This window comes from Chroicocephalus ridibundus, chromosome 2 (genome assembly GCF_963924245.1).
Source record: "Chroicocephalus ridibundus chromosome 2, bChrRid1.1, whole genome shotgun sequence".
Taxonomy (NCBI): domain Eukaryota; kingdom Metazoa; phylum Chordata; class Aves; order Charadriiformes; family Laridae; genus Chroicocephalus; species Chroicocephalus ridibundus.
Genome location: NC_086285.1, coordinates 63,341,974 through 63,360,769, shown reverse-complemented (window position 1 = coordinate 63,360,769; position 18,796 = coordinate 63,341,974). Strand labels below are relative to the sequence as shown.

General features: G+C 40.1%; 1 protein-coding gene across 3 annotated transcripts in view; it reads right to left on the bottom strand.

The window, feature by feature from the left end:
* The window catches only part of COL15A1 (collagen type XV alpha 1 chain), a 152,621-nt gene that overhangs the window by 84,636 nt on the left and 49,189 nt on the right, over positions 1-18,796 (bottom strand). For all 3 annotated transcript variants that reach the window (XM_063325715.1, XM_063325716.1, XM_063325714.1), the window contains exons 4-9: positions 16,965-17,039; positions 16,426-16,521; positions 6,926-7,052; positions 5,045-5,163; positions 997-1,125; positions 344-370 (exon numbers count right to left, since the gene is read on the bottom strand). In XM_063325715.1, coding sequence (XP_063181785.1) covers positions 344-370; positions 997-1,125; positions 5,045-5,163; positions 6,926-7,052; positions 16,426-16,521; positions 16,965-17,039 — 573 coding nt within the window. The remainder of the gene's footprint in view (positions 1-343; positions 371-996; positions 1,126-5,044; positions 5,164-6,925; positions 7,053-16,425; positions 16,522-16,964; positions 17,040-18,796) is intronic.

Below are 18,796 nucleotides of genomic sequence, written 5' to 3'. Positions count from 1 at the left end.
GCTCTGAAAGAGGTCTGGATCTGAGTATGTCCTGGCTTTGAAGTTCTTCTCTGCAAAAAAGCCAGCCTCACCAGAGCTGGACACTTGTACATCTGATTATGGTATGCCATGCCTCTTATTTTCTTTGCAACTGGGAAATGATAAATTTCTCATAGAAACCAGGGTCCTCCTCTCTTGGCAACATGAGGAAGTCAACTACAGCACCAGAGCTGCCTTCTAAAGAGAGCACACGGAGAAAGAACTTTGCTGCTTAAGCTTCAACATAGCTGAGTCTCTGATAAAAAAAATGTTGTTGGGGTTTTTTTTCTTCAGTTAACGAAAATACATATAAAAGAGTACTTACGGGTAAGCCGTTTTTACCAGGAATGCCCTAAAATAAAACATCTTTGTTAGAAAGGCAAATAAAACATTGTAGCCAAGAAGCAACAAAAGAGAAAAGCGATTAACTATCGCTTGATGTGCCATGCAGTGACAAAATAACAAACCAGAACTGTGACAAACACTGCCTCACAGTGTGATCTGTTTTGCACCTCTGTTTAATGGGACACGTCTTGTACTGATGGTTCAGAATGATGTTAAATGTGAAACATCCAGGGTACGCAGAAGCCACTGAAAGAAGGCATGTGAGTTCTGAAGTCCGGCAGCTTTGACCGTGTTCAAACATAACAGCTGGGAAGGTGGTGCAGCACTGCAGAGGCTGCTTGAAGAGCTCGTAGAATTACTGCTCTAAGAACATGAGCGTGTTGGCACAGCAGTTGTGTGCCCTGTGCTTTGGGGATGATTGTCTGTCATCAGGCCCCTGTATAGCCATTAACACATGCGCAAAGCAGATATGACGCTCCTGAGTTGATTTGGTGGCGCTAAAACTCGTCTTGTGGAAGTATAACTGACAACAGTGTGTGAGGCTGTGGAGTTTCACCCTTTATGCACATGCGATGAATGACAATTACCCTTTCTGAAATACATGCATTCTTTCAACAGACAGAAAATACTCACAGGCTGACCATGTTGTCCAAGTTTCCCTGGAGATCCAGGAGGTCCATGACCTTTTTTCTGCACATCTTCTAGCCCTGACCTTCCCGGAGATCCTGTGGACCCATCCTCTTCTTCCTGACCATTCTGGCCCTGGGTAATTATAATGCAAAATATGAAAAATGCGTTGCATTACTTTTCCCATTTTTCTCTCTCTTTCCCCCCGCTCTCTTCCCTCTCTCCTAGAACCCCTGCTCTGTTCAATGCAGTCAGAAACCTGTTAGGCACCATACAGACAATATACTCCATTCAGCAAAGGCACTTCATATTAGAGATCATTCACGCAAGCACAAATAAATTGCTTACTGAGCTGGAAAAAATGAGACCTGGTTACCTGGATGCCAGTGGCCGCGGTCTTATTTCATATCTGCACAAATCTGCACAGTCTAAATCAATAATGTAGTTTTGAAAAAGACCGGTTTCAGAAACTCAGTCTGTCTGGGACAAAATTGCCAAGTTAAAAAGAGATGTTTAGGAATGCCTTAGCCAAATCCCCTGAGATCTACAACTCTAACACACGAGGATTACATATTCAGCTCATTTAAAAAGGAAAGTGACAGAAGATGAAATGAGGAACCTGATAGCAAAGAGTAAAAATAGACAACAAGCATGAGCAAAAAATTGCTAAGCGTCAGTATTTAGTCAAGAGAGAGTAAGAATAATAAAAAGAATAATTTAAATACACCAGGAACAAGCCCTTTCAGTGGTGAAGCTTTGACACTAATGCATATTTAAATTAAAATCCACTATACAGGACAGAACATTTAAGTCAATTTTGTGTTATATTTTGAAAAAAGCACTAGGACTTATTCACATTTTATAGCAGCAATGAAATATTTTGTGTTCCACTAGTAGCTAATGAAACTAGGAGGGATGTAATACAGTAACTACTCAAGCATTTTAAAGTTAGCAGGATGACAGCTTTCAGCAAAGGAGCTGCTAGCTGATTTTTTAAAGACCAAAGCTGCACCCGGGAAGGTTTAGGCTGGACATGAGGAAGCATTTCTTTTCTGAGACGCTGGTCAAACCCTAGAACAGGTTTCCTAGAGAGGTGACTGATGCCCCAAGCCTGTCAGTGTTTGAGAGGCATTTGGACAATGCTCTTAACAACATGCTTTAACTTGGTCAGCCTTGAATTGGTCGGGCAGTTGGATTCGATGATGCTTGTAGGTCCCTTCGAACTGAAATAGTTCAGTTCTATTCTATTCTATTCTATTCTATTCTATTCTATTCTATTCTATTCTGTTCTAAAATCAAAGTGTGAATGTAACGAATGCTAAATCAGCATGGTTTTGTCTGACACACAGGTCGCAATTTTCTTTGTTATATGTGCTTGATGACAGTAACACTGTTTATCTGACTTTAGCAAATTTTCCTGAGGGGCATTTGTCTGAGTGCTATACAACATTGAAAAAATAATGCCGTGCCCAATCAGTATAATACATATTAATTGGATTACAAATTGCGTAACTTGTACAATGATAAAATTACAGAAGATAGGCCCACCTCTACTATGTACTCACAAAGACTAGTTTTCAATGCAGTAACAATTTTTTTATTATTATTTTCTAAAAGGTTGTTCGTTAGCATAATGTGTAGCCATCTTGGGTATCTCTGTGGTGAAAAGGACGAGGAAATATGAATAAACTCAAGAAAAAAATTGTAAAGATAACTAAGTAGCAAAACTGCTTGTCACAATAGATTTAAGCTTTTTGTGTCACACTACTTAAACGAAGACTGGATTTTTATTTAAGAAAAATAGCTCAAAACTGGAAAAAAAAAAAAAGAGATTGTAAGAAGAATAGTTCATCCTGACATTAAAATTGCTGCTTTTAAAAAATGTGAATACAGACATGAAAATGGCAGAGGAATCATATTTGGAAGTCCTCCAACAAATATTAAAGCCATTTCTATGTCAGCTCAAATGGATGGTCCTTAACCTAACGGTTCACCATTTTTTATAATTTACCACAATAAACACAGAAACAGCAGAAGATCCTGTAAGGAGCAGCTTGAACACTTGAACAAAACACACAAGGTAGAACTTCAGTTCTGTGTTTCTTGACGCTGGCTGTTTTCTGGCAAACAGAAGCGGTCATAACCCACTGGAGTTTCAAGCAATACAAAGAATGGACTTTTGGCACAGAAGTCACGAAAGCAAGAGGAAGGAAAGGTGGTTATTTAATTTCTGCTTAGAAAAATCTGTGTTGTCTGTTGGATCAGGAATGTTAATTAACGAAAAAGGTACTGCTAGCTGATTATTTTGAAATATGGCGACAAGTAGGGCAAGTATTTGAGCAGCTGGAGCCCTCCCACTCACCAGATTCCAAAGGAGGGGTGTACATCATTTCAATTTGCAGAATCACACAGGTTATGTGTTACCTTACAAACGCAATAGGCACAGCACCTTTCGCGCCCAGTATCGCGCACAGCCCAGTATCGCGCCAGAGAGAGTGACTTGCTACATATGGCATAGCCACTCTCTTTGGGGTTTCTGGTGCCTGCAGTCACGTAGGCTGGAGTACTCTCTATTTAGGAGTTAAAAGGGCTGCCGTTTTTCTTAGCACTGTGTGAACCTCGAAGTAGCAACAGGCTACCTTGCATTTTCCCTTCATTTCCTTGTCTAGGAGCCAGGCCCACAGGAGTCTACCCAAAAGGGATTTCTGATTTTATAAGTGATTTGACAAAAAGTGATATTGAAGATGTGACTAGTCTCAATTATATGCATGTAATTTACAGTTATTCCTGGTCATGGCAGAATGGAATTGCCAATTAAATTACGGCCCATCTTTGTCAGAGTTTCCTCTGTTCCGTAGCGGACAACTTACTTGGTGGTAGCACGCACGCTTTCTAAAATCTCCTTTTCCATTAGGAAGGATCCTGAAAGGAATTCCTGCTTGTACGCCTACAACAAGACAGCCTGACCAGGACTTTTGGAAGGCATCTCTGACGGGTGAAATATGTCCAGTTATTGCCTCTTCTAGAATATTTCTAAAAAATGTGCTGGCAGCCTAGAGAAAAGCTAGGCATGTCTGTCAACAGCCATGTAACTGCTCTGACACAGATATGAGTAATACAAGGACCCCAAAAGGTTGTTCAGCCTTAATATTTTATTAGTCAAAGCATCTCTTTATTGTGAGAGCCAGGAAACCTGCTGGCTACTTTTTAAATGGATTTTTCATCTCTGGGTGTTAACGTACGCAGCTGTCCGGAGGCAGCGTATACTGCTTACTTAAAGAAATAAGTAGGAGTTGCAGACACTTTTCCAGTGCAATCCATGCAGTCATTCCCTTGTCAAGAAACGGAATTATCAACCTCTTGGGTGGTAATTCAAGATTTGGTTTATAAAGGAATAATTTGCAGAAACTACAATTTTTCAGAGTAGTCTGTGGGCAACCAAGGAAAGCCAGCGATACACATTTTAGGCATGGATTCCTGCAGACTCTAGTGCATTTAGTGTTAGTCTTCTGTTTGGATCGCCTGATAATGAATCACTGTGATAATGAGGTACTTCTTTGCACTTGGTACTTCACACAGAAGCATTTGGTGAGCACCCAGAGGGTGTAATTTTAAATCCGTTTACATACCATACTTCTGAGGAGGAAGCAGGAATTTCACCTGCAAGGCAGTTACCGTAAGACCAAGATGCCTGCTTTTAGGGAATAAAAAATGTGGGCTTTTATAGTGAGGATTTAAGTTATCTTCTTTGTTTCTCACTTTCTTAAGTGCAAAACAGAAACAGGCAAAACTGAAAGAATAAATTCATTTTGTTAGTCAAAAATCTCAAGCCCATTTAAATGGTTATGGATCCAAACTTCTGCATGGTGTCAGTGCTTTTCAGTCTGATGTTATGAGAGGACGTTTAAGAATTTAAAAAGTAGGCGTTTCTGTTTCGGCATGCTGCTAAGATGGAATAGATAAAGATACCAATTCAGAAAAGCGTCTAAAATTCATATGTTTTCCTGCTCTTGGGAGAAAAAGATTAGGCATATGATAAACCCATTGTACAGACCTCCTCTCTGCTTACTCCTGGCAAAACACTAGCACCAGAGCCATTTTCTTCTCTTAAGATTTCCTGCGTGGCAGTGGTAGACTCACTGTTGTCTTGTCCACTTTCCGTGACAGCTGAATCTGAAATAAAATAATCACTTGTTAACGAGAGACGAGCAAAACGAAACCTGCCCAGAGGTATTTATCAGAACGCAAATGCTGCAAGTTGTATGAAAAAATAAGTTATTTAGCTTATGACCAAAATACATTCCAAAGATTAATATTAGTCTTTTCATAACTCTGAAAATTTTAAAAGGAAAGGAAAAAAAAGAAAAAAGTGAGACTAAAATTATAAAACAAATGTTTATTTTAAGGAAAAAGACTGTATTGCATGATCTTTTGCCTCAAGCTCTAGTCTAGTGGTTGCCTGTTTTTCATCTATGTAACAAAAAATAAGAGGTATGTATAAAAGGTGCTATCTGAAGTATGTATAAATTTAAATAGGAACATTGTCTTTGGCCTTATTAAGATAACTAGTTTTACTTTTTGTTTTCTAGGGCTGTACTGAAATTGTCTTACTAGTGGAAGACTAGATTCCTCAGTGCATCATGCCCTGCACTTTGCTGCCTACACTTACAACCATTACACCCCATTGGTGCCCTAGGCAGATTCACATCCTTTGCAGGGAATGCAAGTAGGATATAGTTGTTTGTTCAGTGGTGATATTCAGTTTTACGTGAATGGCCGTGCTTCACTATAATGGAAGGTCATCAAATTAAATACTCATCTTAAATTCCTTTTAAAGGAGCCAAATGGCTTTAGAGCCAGTAGCACTATTTGTAGAGGTATCTCTCAAGAAGTGCCATGTTTCACCCTGACCTGACACAGGATTGTTCTCCTTTCATTCCCTGTGCCTAACACTTGCAATTTACTGCAGTGTTGTGGAGCACCACAGCAGCAGCTCATTCATTTTATTCAGCTTATTCATTTTATCCAATTTATTTTTTTTCTTTTTCATTTTAAAATATAAACCATAGTTCTGTAACTGAAACTTCCTCGCTATAGAAAGGTAAATCTATTCTCTGCATGTTTAACAACAATGACTGAGATAAGCACCTATTAGAGGTGACATTGAGGTGCTGGAGTGTGTCCAGAGAAGGGCAACAAAGCTGGTGAGGGGTCTGGAGAACAAGTCTTACAAGGAGCAGCTGAGGCAACTGGTATTGTTTAGCCTGGGGAAAAGGAGGCTGAGGGGACACCTTATCGTTCTCTACAACTACCTGAAAAGAAGTCATAGCAAGGTGGGGCTCAGTCTCTTCTTGCAAGTAGGAAGTGATAGGACAAGAGGAAATGGCCTCAAGTTGCACCAGGGAAGGTTTAGACTGGATATTAGGAAAAATTTCTTCACTGAAAATTTTATCAAACATTGGAATGGGCTGCCCAGGGAAGTGGTGGAATCACCATCCCTGGAGGTATTTTTTAAATGACGTGGTGCTTGGGGACATGGTTTAGTGGTGGTTTTGGCAGTGTCCAGTTAATGGTTGGACTCAATGATCTTAAAGGTCCCTTCCAGCCTAGATGATTCTGTGATTCTGATTCTATGATATGGAGTGAAAAATGAGAGATATGTTGGACAGTGGCTGTCGTTGCTACCACTTACCTTTGCTGCTGTTAGCAAACTGCTAACTGCAGTTTCAGAGACCTGCAGTTTCAGTGACCAAATGTTTGATGCACCAATTCTTTTCTAACACACAGGATGTCCAAAACCATAGGATTTTCTATTCCTGACACTGCTCAAAATATGACAATGGCTTTTCATACACAGGGAAATGATGGGCTCAGACCTAGGGAACATAAATGACCACCCCTCCACCCCCCAATCAAATAAAAAAAGAGGCAGTGCCTTGTTCTTTAAGTTTAGCTGCTCCAGAGATTTCTTCTGATCTGTGATTTCCAGAGAAATCATTTTCTTCCAAATAAGACAATATAGCTGGGGGGGCTTCCACTGGCTCAGCCAAGGTATCTTCAGGCTAAAAAACCCATAAAAACCAAAAGAACTGTTTAGAGAAAAAACTTATTGCATATTTTAAAGCATGAATCAGTAGATTACCTTTCTCAATGCACAGTGATCAGAACTATCACATTTATGAAGCAAACCAGAAATCCAGATCTTTCCCACTTAATATCTTGCCAGTGTCTGTCCTTACTCTCATGCTGCCCTTAGAAACATTAACTGTCATTGCTGTCATAAAAACTGACATTTATTTGTGGCCAATATATACATCCTCTTCTGTTTACAAGCTTTTAATTTATTTCGCCTTCTATTTAATTTTCCTCTTTAGAGTACACATCTAATTTCTGCTTATCAGCACATCACACTAATTTAGTCTAGCTCTTGAGAAAAACTAACACAATACCTTTGAACTCCATCCCTTCAAACCAAGTGGTGTACACGTGACAAACCCATAAAGAGGGAGAAAACCACAAGGACTGTAAAGTTATCACTGCAAGTTTAAAAGCCTAGAGCTGGCTGGTACCCATCCTTCTCCATTCCGGCTGTCGGTGGGCAAAAGGTGGCCATTTCGATAACCTGGTATCAGATGCATGCAGGAATCGAAAGAGCCTACTCCCTACTGTAATTGGAGACCTGGAGAAGTGCTGTCTCAGTGTAGCAAGGAGATTACCAATGCAAACATGCATTTGCAGTTTAAATAAAATTTAAAAGCTATTATGTTGCCATGGTAACCTGGAGCAGACTTAATGGGCCAAGCATCCTGGTCTTGAACCAGGTTAAGATGTGCAAAATGGCACAAAAGGGCTCGCTGAAATAGTACCTGAGTTGTCAGCAAAAGGAAGAGAGGTAACATCACGGGAATGATTTTTATCCCACTGGTTTTGTATCCTAATAATTGAGGAAAAGCTTCAATGTACTTCTTGTTATTAAGAAATACATTGAAAATAGGCTTTAGGTCTCCATTTAAAGGGGAAAGGAAATTTTCCACAGCGGGCCAGATCTGATCCCGCTCTATCTGACAAAGGTAGTTTCATTTGATTTCAGTTCTATTTACTCCACTTGAGAAAGAAACAAAAGCGTGTTTCCTCTCTCTTATTTCTCTTACAACTATATACCTTGTTCTTGACATTCTGTGTAGGAATATGTCAATCTTAAAGACCAATAAACCTTTGTATGCAGCCTGTTTATCTGAACCGTAGTAAACTTACAATGTTAAGCTAGTCATGTACTACAGGGTTTTGTGTTTTAAAATTCTTAATAAGATTGGGTCTTGGCTACTTTGAGAAAGGAGTAACAACTTTTCCCTTTAAATGCAATGTCTGGTGACTTCCCTCTTCTGATGCAGAGTAACAAATACTTCAGATGAGCAGCAGAAAATAATTCACACAATTCACAATGTGCTCAATTGTACAGTCTATAAAGCATTCCTGATATTCATTTCTCACTGGGAAGAAAAATAAAGCAATAGTAGGACAAAGATTTAAATGTTCCTTTTTGAGAAATAATTTAAAAAGCTATGGAATGGAAAAAAACACACCCAACATATAGTATTAGTAAATGTCCCAAATCTAACTCTCTGCCGTAGAAAATAATGGGAGAAATAAAGACACTAACTTGAAGATAGTAGAAAAACAACCCAAACCTCACACTACGCTCATAAGAACGTAAACTTGACAGATAATAATGATCACCTGCCTAATAGATAGGATAATGAAAAAAGTACATTGGTAATTTACCAAAGGGATTGGAAAAGGAAAACAACAAAATCTCTTGAAATAATCCCAGTTAGTTTAGACATGAAGACATATCTGTGGAATAAAGAAGTGATCAACAAAGTTTAGTGATCAACATCAGCCAATGGAGTTGAAAGGACTTGTCTAGCGAAAGAATGGAAGGGTGGGTATTCTCTACTTGTCCACAGGTACTCCATGTGCAGAGAGACAATGGGAAAATGGGTCAGGAGATTAGAGGTGGGCGTTTTAACAGCTTTCCCTGCCTCATAGAAATTAAAGCGGCTGTCACTGCATGTGGACTGCCCACAGCAGTCTTCCTTACAGAGCTATATTAGTACATTTGTATATATACGGAGCAGTATTTGTGTAGCTGATCAGAAGTCAGCGAAGCTCTGAGAAGCACTGAGTCCTCTTGCTTTCCCATCTGCAGCTCCTAATGAATAGAAGAGGAGAGGACAGAGAGGACAGCCAGCTACAGTCTAGCTCCTGCAGGGGATTGAACTCAGAAGAACTACCTAAAAAGAGAGCTATTAAAGGTTATTCCTGGCTCTGTTCATAAAACCAGATTCATCTCAAAACTTTCCCCCAGAAGAGAATGCTTCTTGGGAAACTCACAGATATTATTTTCTCCAGATTTTCTGCCCACTGGTGGGAAGGAAAAGACTTTTTGTGCCACCTAGACCATCTCCTTGTAATTTAGGCTGCTGCTTTGACAGTTCTTAGCACCCATAGGTGCACCCCAATTCAGACACTGAGGACTTTCCTCCCTCAGGAAAGGTCCAGAATTCACAGAAAACCCTCAGTAACAGGAGAGAGGTCTGATGTGCATGCAGCAAGAGCTGGGATCTTAATCACTTCCTTTGAGGTGATAGCAGGAAGAGATATTCCGTAGTCCAATCTACATCCTCTGTTTCTTCATTAAATTTTGGGGGGTTTTTTATGTATGCCTTCTATCAACACTTGTTTTAGCATTCCTTAGCTGGGAACACAATGGCTTCCACATTTTCTGGGAGACAAATAGGCAGCCTAAGAACTAAGAGCTTAGCCTGTACCCATGATTTTCAAGGAACACGGTGGGCACCACATTGCCCGGTTTGTTAAGAAATAGGTAGGGTTTCACTGAAGGATTCACACTGTTGAGGACAAGCCTTCATTCTGGGCCTCTGTAAGAGCCCAACAGGTCTTCCCAGGGTCTCTGGTCTCTGATCTCGGTCTTTTGTGTTCAGGATGATGTTCAGAATGTAAGAATGGAATTTCTTGAATGTAACCTCTGCCACCACAGGCACAACAGCAAGGTAAAGCTTGTGTAAATGTGACTTAGGAATTAATTACTCCTTTGGGAAAGAGCAACTTCACTGTAACTTTAGACTCAATTCTTTTGTGTTAATGATACATTTTCTTTGGTATTCTGTCCAGTCTATGTCCAACCACAGGGGACTTGAAGAGACGTAGAGAAAAAATGGCCCCCAACCCATGTCACTGCATCACGAGTCACACAGGTTACATGGACACATGGAAGAAATTTTAGTTGGGAGGAACTTCTCGAGGTCACGTAAGTAGACCACTCATGTAAGTAGATCAGCTCAGCCATGACTTTGTCTAACCAAATCTTGAAAAATTCTAAGGATGGAGATTTGATATCTTCTTTGGATGAAATGTTCCAGTAATGCACTATTATCCTATTAAAGGGTGTTTTCCTGAAATACAACTTGAACCTCCCTAGCTACAACTTGCAACTTTTGTTGTCTGTCACCACGAGACAAATCTGTTTCTATGCTTGTTTGAGTCAATATGTATAAAAGTGTGTGTGTCACTTCTGTAAAGACCACAGATTAAATAATGAGGGACTAGGTTATTGAAAGGTAAAATCTGTTAGTAGATTTTATATTTATCTCTGAATTAAGAAACAATGACGAAGACAGAATACTGAATACTAATACGCAATACAGAGCATACTTTATAATCCCCATAAAAAGAATTTAGAACTTTTTACATTTCTTGCAATCAGTATGTGCATAATAAAAAAAAACAGTTTAAAAATGGCAAAACTCATTTGGAACATTTACTCTCAGATTATTACATTTACTCTAAAGCCAAAAGAGCAATCCACATCACTACAGGCTGTCCAGCCTTACCTTGATCTCTGGGAAAATCATGAGGCAGGTCCTGTTGGAACATGTTTTAGGGCATATGAAGGAGAAGACAGTAGCTAGGAACTGTCAGCATGGATCTACCAAGGGTAAATCATGCCTGACCAACTTGATTGCCTTATGTGATAAAACGACTGTATGTGTGGATGAGGAAAAAGCAGTGGGTGTCATCCATTTTGATTTTAGCAAGGTTTCAACACTGTCTTCTGTGATATTCTTGCATCCAAGCTAGGACACTACAGTCTGGATGGGAGTGCAACAAGATGGGTAAAAAATAGTTGGATGATTGAACTCAGAGCATAGTGTTTAATGGGACATACTCAGGGTCCATCCTGGGATCTGTTCTGTTTAACATCTTTGCCAATGACCTGAGAAGGCAGCAGAGTGCTTGCTTGCTCATAAAGTTTGCAGATAATCCCAAAGTGGGAGTTGGAGGTGCACCAATCAATATGCTCAAGTGCAGGTCTGCAATCCAGAAGGACCTGGACAGTCTGGAGGAATATGCCAACATGAATCTTACGAAACTCAGCAAGGACAAATGCAAAGTCCTTCACCTGGGAACAAAGAACCCCTTGCAGTGATGCTGGCTGGGCACAGACAAACCGGGAAGCAGCTCTGCAGAGAAGGACCTGTGGATCTTGGTGGGCAGCAAGCTGAATATGAACCAAGAAGCATGCCCTGGCAGCAAAGAAACCCATGTTAACTCTGGCTACGTGCTAGTAGGTCTAGGGAAGTGATTATCCCCGTTTATTCAGCACTTGTTAGACAACATCTAGAACATTGTGCCTGGTTTTTTCCCCTGTTACAAGACAGATATCAGTGATCTGAGTTCAGCAGATAGCTTACGAGACAGACAAAGGCTGGAGCACTTGTCCTGGGAAGAAAGGCTGAAGGAGCTGTTCTTCTCAAGCCTGGAGAAGAGAAGGCTTATGGGAGACCTAGTGGCAGCCTACCAATAACCGCACAGGGTTCATCAATCATACGGAGCTAGGCCCTTCACAGTGGTGCTTGGCAGTAGGAAAAGTGACAATGGGCAGTAAGTTGAAACAAGAGAGGTTCTGATTGGATATAAGGAGAAACATTTTCACCAATGCACCAATTCAAAGACATGCATTGGAACTGGCTGTACAGTGAGGTTGTTGCAGTCTACATCCTCAGATGTTCCCAAGAACAGACTGGAAAAAGCTCTGAAAGGTGTGATCTGACCTGACTGATAATCCCATTTTGAGCAGGAGGTTGGACTAGATGACCTTCCTTGCAATCTGAAATATTCTATGATCCTTGATTGTATTTTTGTGACTGTTAGTTCATAAAGATGCAAAGTTAATGAAACAAAACCGATAGTATTGTTCCTGGAAAAAAAATCACACAAATCCAGTGCTGTAACATACATGAAATGGCTTGAACACTCATGAACCAGTAATGAAAATTGTTCCCTACTTTTCCTTTCTGGCAATGTGTTTCCAACATGCAGAGTGGTTCAGGCTATATTTTTCTGAAGAAACCCGTAGGTAAGACGTGCCAGGGATAGTTTTTGGTTGGATAATCAATTAGCAGGGAATCCACAGAAAAATTCTTTATGAGGAGGCACCTCTTCTTTCTACACATGTTAAACATGCCTTTTTTGCTGATTCACTGAGGTCTTTTAAGCTGATTCACAAGGCCCATTAAGTGGAAACATGCTGAAATAATGCAAAGAATGCTACCCATTCCTACTGCACAGTACTGAACTACTTAGCAGAAAAATACAAACTAGAATATGCACCGTCAACATTGCTAAGTGTCTTTATTCAGAGATTGCATTTTCAAGAATGACCTTTGACTTGTTTTATTCCAGCTCAGCATAGCAATTTACTTCAAAGTGCTGAAAGTTTGTTCAGCTATTTTTCAGAGTAGGAGATAAATAGAAACTTTCTCTGAAACATCTGTCAGGGACTGTACTGATGTTCTCTGTCTCATGCTTGATATTTCTAAAGAATAAACCCATTAGTACTCCATGGGCAGTCACTCTGAAAGGCATACAAATACCATGAGTCATTTGTATTTAGACATTTCTAATTTGGCAATAGCATTAAACATTTTGCTACAGAAGACTACATATTTACTGACATGCTGGTACGGCCCTTTGAAGTTCCCAGGCATTTTAGAAAAAAATACCTATGTGATCCAAGGAAATACTTTCACATTATGTTCTTGCATTTTGAAAAAAATAGTCATTTACTTGCCTTTCAGGCTCATGATTAGTTGACTCAGAAACCTATGACTCAGCCTATAAGTTCTCTGTATGAGCCTATGGCTCTTACAAAGAGTTACTGTAGTAGTAACCGGTGCTGCACACAGACACAATGAAGCTTGTTTCTACCAGTCCAAGAAATGAACAATCTGCCACCAAAAAGGTGTCTGTAGAACAAAAAAGAGCTATGAAGAGGCTTCTGTCTTTCTTGTTGCCTACGGGTGGTAATCTGCCATATATACGTATTTGCTTTGCTAACATTGTGGTGTAGCGCTTCAGAGAAAATTACTTCTGTACTTAAAGCCTGGTTCAGTTTCCCAGACAATCTTAAAAATGTTTTAACAAGAAAATTAAAATAACATCAAAACAGACAATAATTTGTGGAGAAATTAAAATAAAGTGAGTGAAAGTATTAGAGCTGAATGGAAAAATGTTTGCAATGATATAATCATTGATAGAGCAAGTGCGTCTTTGAGAGGTGCATCAGGGAAAGGAATACTTTGCCTCTTCATTTATGACAACCACAACTTCATCATTACCAAATGATAAATTATATGATATACTACTTTTGCTGTGACATTTTTCCTTCTGGGCATTGATTCTAGCTTAATTATGGCATTCCAATTAACTCTAGGCAAATTCTTGGTCTTCTGAAAAAGGTGTGACATTGCTGGCACCCAAGACTGATATATGTTTGGAAAATCAAAGAAAACTGTCACATTTTTACTCCCTGGGAGTGGTATATAGTGATGAACAATAGCTATTACACTTCTAGGTTCCTGTTCATGCAAATCATGGATGTGTTACCAATTTTTTAGCAGTGTGACAAGAACACTTGCTCATTAAAATAGAAATTTTCTACCTTTTGTACTCTGCAACAGTGAATAATATGCTGGTATTATCCAGAGAAATAACATTCTTCTGTGCTGGTTTTGGCTGGGATAGAGTTAATGTTCCTCGTGGTAGCTAGTATGAGGCTATGTTTTGGATTTGTGCTAAAAACAGTGTTGATCATACAGGGAAGTTTTCGTTATTGCTGAGCGGTGCTTTTCTGCTTCTCACACCACCCCACCAGCGAGTAGGCTGGGAGCGCACAAGGAATTGAGAGGGGACACAGCGGGGACAGCTGACCCCAACTGATTGAAGGGATGTTCCATGCCATATGATATCATGGTCAGTATATAAAGCTGGGGGAAAAAGAAAGAAGGGGGGGACACATTTGGACTCATGGAGTTTTTGCCTTCCCAGGCAGCCATTACGCGTGGTGGAGCCCTGTTTTCCTGGAGATGGCTGAACATGGGAAGCAGTGAATGAATTCCTTATTTTGCTTTGCTTGCATGCAGGGCTTTTGCTTTACCTAAGCTCATCCCATGAGTTTTCTGACTTTTACCCTTCCACTTCTTTCCCCCGTCCCACTGGGCAAAAGTGAGCGAGCGGCTGTGTAGTGCTTAGTTCCCAGCTGGCCTTAAACCATGACATCCTGCAAAAGGAGGAATAAAAGCCAAAAAATTCTACTACTGTTGTGTGTAATTTTTAACAGTGTAGTAATTACAAAGATTATTAAACAGAAAAAGCAAAATCTAAAAGAATTTATTTTTTTCTGGATAGACTAGAGAAGTTAGACATCCTTCTTGAATCAGCTGCAGTTGTATCCAAATGAGAAAAAGAGAAAGCATAATAAGATTTTGTGGGTTAAATTTTGTGTTGTGTGATGCAAAATGGAGAGGAGTCATCAAGGCACCAGGTGATTCCACTGCTATTTAGAAGAACCCCAGCTGGCTGCAGAAATAAGCAGACAAGAATGTCCCGAAGTTCAGCAAAATAAAACGCATGTCCTGCATCTGGGGAGGAACTACCCCATGCAGCAGTGCTGGCTGGGGGCCAACTGGCTGGAAAGCAACTTTGCAGGAAAGGATGCTGGTAGACAAGTGGAAGAAGAGACAGCAATGTGCCCTTGTGGCAAAGGTGGCCAGCAGCATCCTGGTCTGTGTAAGGAAGAGTATCACCAGCAGGTTGAGGGAGGTGATCTTTCTGTATTAAGAAATACAGCTGAGACCCTCATGTTGAGTACCGTGACCAGGTTTGGGCTCACCAGGCATATTGGACCAAGTCCATCAAAGGACCATGTAGATCATTAAGGAAGTAGGGCTTTTGACCTATAAGAGGAGGATAAGAGAAGGAAGATAAGAGAGCAAGGACTGACCCATGAAGAGAAGGCTCTGAGCAATCTTACCAATGTGTACAAAATCCTGATAGGAGGGAGTAAAGAAGACAGAGACGGACCTTTCTCAGTAGTAGACAGTGAAGGGAAAAGAGACAATGGACACAAATTAAAATCCAAGAAATTCCAGTTCTGCGTCAGAAAAAAACTATGCTGGAACAGAGAGGCAGTAGAGTCTCCATCCCGGAAGATATCCAAAACCCACTGGCACTGAGCAACCTGCTCACAGAGCAACCTGCTTGTACTTGACTCTGCTTTGAGAAGGCAGTTGGACAGGATAATCTTCAGAGCTCCCTTTCAAACACAGCTAGTCTGTGGTTCTGTGAAAAACAAGGCAGGCCTAAAAGAGTTTGATGAGCTATATGTAAAAGTCACAAAAATTAACAATAAATTTCTTTTCAAACACATCAAGAGCACAACTAAGTTGTAAAAACAGTGCTCAGAGAATTTTAAGCTATAGCAGAAAAAAAAAAGTTTTTTACATTCATGTTGACCATGGAAGAGTTAAAATTTACTCTGTCTTCCAGTAGACTAACCACCAAATGAGAGCTGCATGTTCAGTTAGCACGTTCAGAAGGGCAAGAAAAAGGTGCAAGCCCTTCACAAAACATCTCATTAAATAAGCAAAGTCACTCTGCAGCAGGAAGCTGAGGATGGTAAAATTCCTGTAGGTTAAAATAAACAAAGCAAGAAATTAAAGGGTGAAAAAGTCAGCTGAGGTCCACTAAACACGAACAGATACACTCCTGGCTGAAGCATTTCCTGATACGGAAATTGTTGCAGAGTGGAAGAGTATTCCTGGTAAGTGTCATATTTATGTTCCTAATCTGTTATTATACTGGTCCCAAAGTACTGGTTGCTGATTGTTGTCAAATGTACAAGATTTTTGATCCAGCACAGTGCAGTCATTCTTATGGATGGGCACACGGTGCTCTCACAGGTGCCTTTGGAAGTTGCCACATATGAAAAACTAGTGACAAAATGCAGACTTTGCTATCTAAAAAAGTGATATCAAACCAGAAATGTAAAGCAAATAAATAAAATAAATTTACCCTTATAGGAAGATGAGAAGGTGCAAGGACTTCTTGTGTCTCAGAAATACGTTCATGTTCTTGAATGCTGCCGTTGCCACTGGTGTCCCCTGAAGCCTGTGCAAAACCCAATCATGATAGCAAGTTCATAAAAGTCAGGGGGAAAAGAGCATGATCTCCAAGGAACTGTCTGCTTCAATGCAGAAAAAAACTTTTTTTAAATTTTTTTTTAGTTGCTGGAGCCTCAGTGTCATTATGATGTTAACTTATTCCACTACTTAGAGCATTTTATGAAAATGACCCTTCACAAAAATAAAAGTCATAGTTCATTTTCTCAAAGGTGTTATAGACAAAAGAAAATGATGCTTTTTGAAAAATCACAGTTTTAGGGGCCGTGTAGTCAAAAAAGGAGATTCCCACACGAAGATAGTTTTAAGTATGATAGTATGTTCCCAAGAATAAATACTACATTTAGTCTGATAAAAAGCGTCTAAGGCAAATGACTTTGAAATCTCTGAAGCACTGAGGATAGATAAAGAACTGTTTATAAGGATACTCACATAAGGATCATCATCTTCGCAATGATCTTCAGTAGCCCTTGGGTCAGATTTAATTGTCAGATGTTGAATTGAGCCCTACATGAAACAAGAGAAACAGGTCAAGAAAGTAATATTTTAAGTAGCATGTGTAAAGGCAGGGGCGGGGGGGGGGCGCAGTAGGAGGGGAGGGTGTGTGTATGGAGGGTTGGGAACTAAACAAATCAACAAAAAAATCCAGATTTTATTCTGATTTGCTTGGAAAATGACCTGAAGCAAAAATTTTGTAACAATAAGCCCAGTTTTAAAATGTAAGTATGTTCTTCCATTTTCCTGTTGCAAAATGTAGAAAAAGATAAAGCTGCCAGAATACAATGACAATTGTTTCCTAATGACAATACAATTGCCACACTGTATTGTTAGTGCCCCAACTGAAGGATCTAGCCAAGATTATGTCCTAGAGTCTGTAAAGCAATGTCTGTTTTTTCTAGTTAAGAAGTGCACCGCAGCTTCAAAAATGGCATATGAAAACCCCTAAAAATGGAGACAAAGGATGGGATGGAAGTATCGATAAGTGACGAAGTCGATCAGGGAGAAACCAGCTTAAAACTTTTCCAAGCCAGAAGAAAGGAGATGGATTTTACGACAACAAATGTTTCTTTTTTCGGGGTTACAAATGGTATTTCTCAGTGTGACATGCTGAAGTGGCAGCAACAATCTCATTTTAAACATTTAAGTCCTGTTTCTTAGGTTACAAAGACTCAAAGTGATGTAAGAACCACGTGGGGAATGTTCCCCTTGTTATGAGGTCTCACAGAGTTAGGCGTGATGCACATGTAGGCCAAAAAGATGGGTATTCAAATCAAAAGCCATCTTACCTAACACACATGACCTGCCTCTTCCGGTTTTGCTGACTGCATTTTGTTTCTCTGCTTTTGTATTTTTGTGTAGAAAAGAGCCTGAAGAAGCTGACAGATTTAGTCTTTATCTCTAGACAGACACAGAATACTTCTCAGTCCAGTGACTTCTCCTCAAGGAGCTAGAACATTTACCGCATCCAACAGCATCTTGGTTGTGCTCTGTCTGCTGAGCGCTACCACACACGGCACATCTGCTCACTCACGGGTGTAGAAAGCCTGAGTCTCAGTAAGGAAAACTGCAACAACTGCTGAGACAAGTCATATACTTTGCTGGTACTTAATGCCACCAAAAAATGCAAACTCCAGGGGAGGAGTAGCTACCAGTTGTACAGACTGCTATGTCTGACTTCCCGCTCGCTCTTTCCTCTCTGCAGCAGTCCTCTCTCCCTGTCCTAGAAGCATTGGGGAGTTCTGAGCTAGGAAGTACTTTTGATGCAATATTTCTGGTCGCTTCTAGAATATTTCGGAAAGGAACAAAATCTGAGATTCTGTCCTTAATGATCCTCTAATTTCTGTATCTTCAAAGACCGTGAAATTCATGCAGTTGGTATCTCCCGAGTTTGTAGGCAATCTGGGAAAACAGCTCAGTGAACTGAACCATCCTATTTCTCTCAAAACTTAATAATGGGCAACTCAGATATTGAACCACGTCAAACTAAACCAAACAGTTTGCTGAAAAATTATACGTGAAAGGAGGCACAACCAGACACTTAAGGAGTCTCTTGGAAGGGATGCTTTGTTTTCACAGTATGAGTGAATCACATTTGGAGAACACATTTTTCTCCTCTTGCTCTAATGCGCGGCCCTGCATGGTGAAGAAAGCAAAATGGAGAGGCCTAACGTTTCCCAAGTGTTGCTGCTAGCCAATTATTCCGACCTGGAAAGTCATGGCCAAGTCTGCCATAGTAGGGGCGGTAGGTGTGAGGCATTGCAGTT